This window comes from Diabrotica virgifera, chromosome 6, assembly GCF_917563875.1.
Source record: "Diabrotica virgifera virgifera chromosome 6, PGI_DIABVI_V3a".
NCBI classification, from domain to species: Eukaryota; Metazoa; Arthropoda; class Insecta; order Coleoptera; family Chrysomelidae; genus Diabrotica; species Diabrotica virgifera.
In genome coordinates this window covers 99,513,242-99,519,877 of record NC_065448.1, presented here as the reverse complement: position 1 = coordinate 99,519,877, position 6,636 = coordinate 99,513,242, and the positions used below count along the sequence as shown (strand labels likewise).

Here is a 6,636-nt window from a genome sequence, read left to right as displayed (position 1 = left end):
ATATATATATATATATATATATATATATATATATACGTAGGATGTATATATGTAGGGTTTTCTGACTGCAACCCTAATAAACCACTTGTTTGTTGATATTGACAGTCACTAATATCCAGTATTTCTTGTATATATATATATATATATATATATATATATATATATATATATTGTAATGATATATTATTTTTGATATTTATAATGGATATTATTGTGAAATAGGGTTTTTGTCGCGGTTCTGAAAGAATTAGTTTGTTAAATAGTTTTTTAAATGTTTTTATTATAATCTAAATTGAACATAAAATTGAATGTTTAAATGTGATAACAAAAAAAAAATAGAAATCTAAATTTGAAAAACAATAACTTTAACTTGAAAAACTTCCTACAATTAAATAAAACAAATTCCAGTACCTTATAATTACTGTCACTGAATGCCTTCTTATTAATATTTTATAAAATTTGAATTGTTGGATGGCTGAAAAATTAATGGATGTAAGACCAGGTCAATTGTCAGTGTCAAAACTGTCAAATAAAATATTTCTTTTCTTTCTTCTCAATTTGAATTCAACTTTCAACTCCAGGATCAGGAAACAGGATACTATTATTAATATATTGTTTCAAAAATTATTAATATTTACAATTATGGATACTTCACAAATTCTTCTTTATATTTCTAATAAATTATCCACACTATGCTGGTTCAAATTCAGGATACATAGTATTTTTATATATTAAAGGATACTTTACCAAATTATAAGTAAGTTTTCTTCAAATATTTATCTAATTTCTTTTCGATTATACCAAATTTATCATGTTTATGCTAAATTATTATATTTTCTGTTAATTTTCAAATCTTTTTCTCTATCAAATTTATAGCTTCATTTCTAATTTCTTGACTGCCTCCTCTTGTCATTGTGACACCTCTTTTTATCAAATTTTTATTCCAGAACATTCCAAACGAAAAACAAAAAACATTATGACAAATAGAAAACTTCAATTCCTTCTTTTTTTAACATGCTATGTCAAATTAGTATGTCATCCACCATCCTATAGAGTTATTTTTGTTTTATTATTTATTTTAATTGATTTTAAGGCATTTCAGATCAGAATTATTACTTCTGTATAAAATTAACATCTTAAATGTTAAATATTATTATTTTAACCTATAATTATTGTTTGAAATGTCCATTTATCTATTTACATTATCTCAATTATTAAAAAAAAACAAATATAAGTCCCTACATAAGGTTTTAATAAATTTCTTATGCTAATTTTGAATGTCCTCATATAAATGATATGATCTTTAATAATTTTTATACTATTCTATGGTATATTTTCTATAAATTACATCTATAATCGCCATTTCAGTCCATTTTGGTTTCTAAACACTTTAATCGGATACTACGTTCTCTGATCTTCGACATACTCTGTTTTAGGACATAGTCATATCGTTACAATTACCCCAAAATAATGTTAAAAAAAATTGAATGTAATTAAAATTTTTTCAAACATTAATTTTCCTTTATTCTATGCAAATTCTTAAATCTAATATTAATCTAATAAAATAACTCAAAAAAAATTCATAAACAAACTAATACATTCATCCCATTCATCTGCTATCATCTAATACTCTTTTATGTAAAAAAATGCCTCATGACGTAACACAAATAACCTGACTACTAACTGTCACTCATGGAACATACTGAACATACCTTAAATTTATATATGTCAAAATTGTCAATGTCAATTCAGATGCCATTTTGTGTTTAGTGTTTACATGTTTACATTTACATTTTGTATGTATTTACATCTTCTAATGCTTCTAACTACTGTATTTTTATATTTATATCAATGCAAAAATGTGATATTTTAAAACCTATACCATTCTGTGTTTTTTTTAAACGCTAGACTGTGTCGTTCTTAGCAGTTGGAATTACAAATTTTATACAGAAAATCTCTGGCAAACAATGTGATTTATAGTAAGTATTACATACTTTTAAAAGTTATTCAGTCTCATCATGATAATATTTGAAAATATCATTAATGTGGAATATGCCTCTAATTTTATTATCTGCATCCATCAACACATAACTATTTATTGCATTCTGATTTGTTATGATATAAGGGCCTTCAAATAAGGGTTGAAATTTTTTACATAGATTTTCTCTCAAATTTCCTCTTCTGAGATTTCTGACTAGTACTTGTTCTCCTCTTTGAAATGTTATTGGTTTCTTTATTTTTCGATTATGTTTTCTCACATATTTTTCAGCTTTCCTCATGATTCTTTGATTTACTTTTTGTAACACTGCTTCATACTTATCTTTATTATATTCACTAATCCATTTTCTATTTCCTATAAGTCCAAACATTAAATATTCTGGTATTTCTTCTGTATTTAAATTATGGGTATTATTTAAAAAATATTCTACTTCATGTACATGCTGCTCCCAAGTTAGATGATTTTCATAACATACAATCCTTAAATATTTAATTACTTCTTTAATATATCTTTCTGCTGGGTTTGCCTGTGGATGCCTTATACTTGTAAAATGCATCTTGATACCCTTTTTCTCACAAAATGTTCGAAGATTTTGGTTGTTAAAATAGGTAGCGTTATCAATGATACAATTTCTAAATGGTCCTATTTCTTCAGAAAATTGATTAATATATATCTTTAATGTTTTAACATTTGTTCTTGAGCATGGATATAGCTTAATAAATTTTGTATATAAATCAACTATCACTAGTATATGCTTTTTTCCTGTTGGACTGGGAATTAAATTTGAAATAAAATCCATGGAAACTGTGTTTAGTTTTTCATATGAAACATTAGACTTATATGTGTTTTTATTTTTGAAATTCTTTTCTTTATTTAATTGACATACATGACACTGTGTAGTGATTTCTTTTGCTATGCTCAGATCATTCTTTGTAAAATAATTATCCCTAAAGAGCATCCAAAGCTTTCTTGATCCTATATGCATGTAATTGTTATGTAAATCTTTCATTATTTCCTTGGTCAAACTTCTACTGATTACATATACTTCTATTCCATTGATTATTTTATAATACACCCCATCTTTACTAAGTTGCTTTTCCTTTTCCTCAAGATTGATTTGATCTCTCATTATCTGTTCTTTAGAGTATAACCCTGTGCTTTCTACTAATTGATTTATTCCAACTTTTAGTGTTCTTTGTCCATTTTGTGGTATATTTTCTAACCTTGACAAAGCATCTGCCACTATGTTTGATTTTCCTGAAATGTATTTGATTTCAAAACTATATTCACTTAGTAGTAGGCTCCAACGGTGGACTCGACTGTTTCCATATTTGTTTTTTAATATAGATGTTAATGCTTGATGATCTGTTTCGATGGTAAAATCATTACCCAATAAATAAAATCTTAATTTTGTGACACAGTGTATGATACTTGCTAATTCTAATTCTGATACTGAGTACCCCTTTTCGTGTGGCTTTGTAATTCTTGAAATAAATTGTATCGGGTAATCTACCCCATTATATGTTTGTAATAATACCCCCGATAATCTCTCAATTGATGCATCTGTTCTTAACGTGAATGGTTTTGTATAGTCAGGATGGTATACTTGTAAATTTGTCAGAAAAATATTTTTTATTTCTTGGAATGCTAGTTCTCTCCTCTCGTTCCATTTCCATCGTACATCTTTTCTTAATAGTTCAAGTAATGGAATTTCTTTTTTACTTAGGTCTGGTATCATCCTTTTATAATAATTAACTATACCAATAAATCCTCTTAAAGTTCTTAAATTGTGTGGTGTTTTATATTCTTGAATAACCTGTATTCGTTCTGGATCCATCTCTATTCCTTTAGTGTTAAGTTTATATCCTAGATATATTACTTCTTTTTGAAAGAATTTACATTTTTCTTGATTTATTTTTAGTCCAACTTCATCTAATCTGTCAATTATAATTTTTAGGTGTTTTCCGTGATCCTCAGCCGTTTTAGAAAAAATTAATATATCATCAATGTAGTGAATTACAAAATGTTCATATTGATCCAAGATATCATGAAGACATCTACATAAAGCACTGCAAGATGATTGAAGTCCAAATGGTACTACTTTGAACTGATAGACAACTCCATCTATCTGAAATCCTGTATACTGTCTACTTTTCCTTTCTAGGGGAATTAACCAGAAACTATGCCGCAAATCGATTTTTGTGAAAAAAGACATTCCTGTAATTCTTCCTAATATTCCATCTATACTCATTGGTGCTTCAAATTGCTTTTCGGTGATATTGTTAATATTCCTTGCATCTAGACATAATCTGATTTCACCTGATGTTTTACGTACCACTACTATTGGGTTTATAAAACATGTATCTGCCTTTTCAATGATGCCATCTTTTAGCATGTTCTTAATTTCTCTGTTTACTTCTTCTCTATATTTATATGGTACTTGGTATGATTTTATTTTAAAGTCTTTTTCTTCCTTAACCTTTATACTATGGGTATAATTTTGTGCAATTCTATTTTCTTTATTGATAAGCCCCTTGTGTTGCCGCAATATGGAAACGACTATTAATTTATATTGTTCAGGGCAACTTAAACTTTCTATAACTTTTTCTTCTTTACAAATAAAATTATTTTTCATTATAAAATCATTAGTCCTTCCTTCCAATTTTACGCACTCCGCTCCGTAGGCATCCTTCTGCTCAAATTTACCATTCCTTAAATATTCATTATAATTATTATTCTTTTTAATATTATTGGACATTTCCCTATCATAATACATTTTCTCTTCATCAACATAATTATTTTCTTGTAATATTATACCATCAACTCTTACTCCTTGTTCCACCTCTTCTCTCTCCATAAACCCTATTTTTTTCCCTTCCAAAGTTACCATTTTTTCTTCAAAATCTATCTTTACTTTATTCTTTTCCAGTTCGTCATTTCCCATTAAAATGTCAACACATAAGTCCTTGACAATAAATCCTTGCATACTAATTTGTTTATTAAGAATATCAATTTTAAAATTAACCAGTTTATTAATTTCTCCCAGCTTCTTATTATTTGCACCTATTATTTTAATTTTTGGAATCTTGATTATATCTGTTAATTTTAATGTATTAAAAATAAAATTTTCCGAGACTAGAGTACTTTCTGAACCAGTATCAATCATAACCTTAATCATGTTATTTTGGGCCATAGCATTTATATAAATTAAATTAATAGATTCAAAATTTTTATATTCATCTAAAGAAATAAATTCCGAAGGTTTTTCATAATGACAATGGCCCAACTTGAAATTCAGAAAGTCCTCTACATAAAATTTGGATTATTAGGATTGTCAGATTGTGTCTGATCATTTGGATCTAATCCTCGATGTCTTTCACTGCTTTCACTTCTACTATTCATATTTTCTTGCCATGTACTATTCCGTTGACTGTCTTCGCAGCTCTGACCCCTTACATAATTTACCTGTCTGTTGTAATTATATCTTTGTGCATTTCTCCTGGTGTTAAAATCTTGCCTATTATAATTATTATTATTATTAAAATTCTCTCTATTACCTTGTCTCTCTTGTCTATTATCATTAGTATTATTATTAAAATTCTCTCTATTACCTTGTCTCTCATAACTAGTATTATTGTTGTTATTAAAATTTTGAGAATTACTACCATACCTATTATTGTTATATGATTGTCTATTTTTACTATTATTACTTGTAATATAACCTCTTTGTACTCTTTGAATAAAGTTAATAAAACTGTCTACTGTTTGAATGTTTTGTACTGTGACTGTTTGCACAACGTCCGCATCAAAGTGTCTAGAAACATTCAAAACTGTTTCGTCTTCTCTAAGTGGTGGTTCTAAATATTTTGCAACAGTTATTAATTTCAAAGCATAATCTACCATATTTAAACTTAAATTGCGATTATACTTTCCAAAATATAAAACTTCCCTAAATCTAGCTTGTTCTAATTCACCCCAATAATAATTTAAGAATTTATTTTCAAATGTTTGCAGATTATCTAAATCGTTTTCAATGCTGGCAAACCAGGTTGCTGCATTGTCACTTAATGTCATTCTAATATAATCTTTTATATCATTAATATTATTCACTGATCTTAATTTATGTTTTAAACTATTTATGTATACTCTAGGATGTAAATTTTTTATGTTACCAGAGAATTTTATACCTGTCTCATTTGTTAAATTCAAGTAAGGTCTCCCTATGTCTCTTATTTGTGAAATGTCTTCTATTCTCTGTTCTACATTCCTTATGTGATGGTTGTTTGTTTGGATATTTTGTAGCATATCATCAAATTTTTCTTCAGTCTTTCTCCTTTCTTCGTAAATTTTTGCTTCTAAGTTATATTTTTGGATTTCTATGTTCCGTTCCATATCTATATTATTATTTTTAATAATCATATTTATTTCTTTCCTTTCATTTTCTATTATTTTCTTGTAGTCATTACGTATATCTTTTATTTCACTTGCTAATTTTTTCTCTAAAGCATCAAATTTTTCATCCATCTGTTTTTCTAATCGTTTCATAATTTTAGCATTATTTTCTTCCATTTTTCTGGAATTCTCTTCCAATTTTTGTTCCATTTTTTTCATATCTTCTTTGATTTCTTTAGAATTCT

The 6,636-nt window shown here is 26.9% G+C and overlaps 1 protein-coding gene across 1 annotated transcript; it reads right to left on the bottom strand.

The window, feature by feature from the left end:
- Positions 1–5,305: 5,305 nt before the first annotated feature.
- LOC126886130 (GATA zinc finger domain-containing protein 4-like) lies at positions 5,306–6,391 on the bottom strand. The gene has a single exon (XM_050652975.1). It carries the CDS (start codon positions 6,389–6,391, stop codon positions 5,306–5,308), a length of 1,086 nt encoding a protein of 361 aa, XP_050508932.1.
- Between the last annotated feature and the right edge of the window lie 245 nt (positions 6,392–6,636).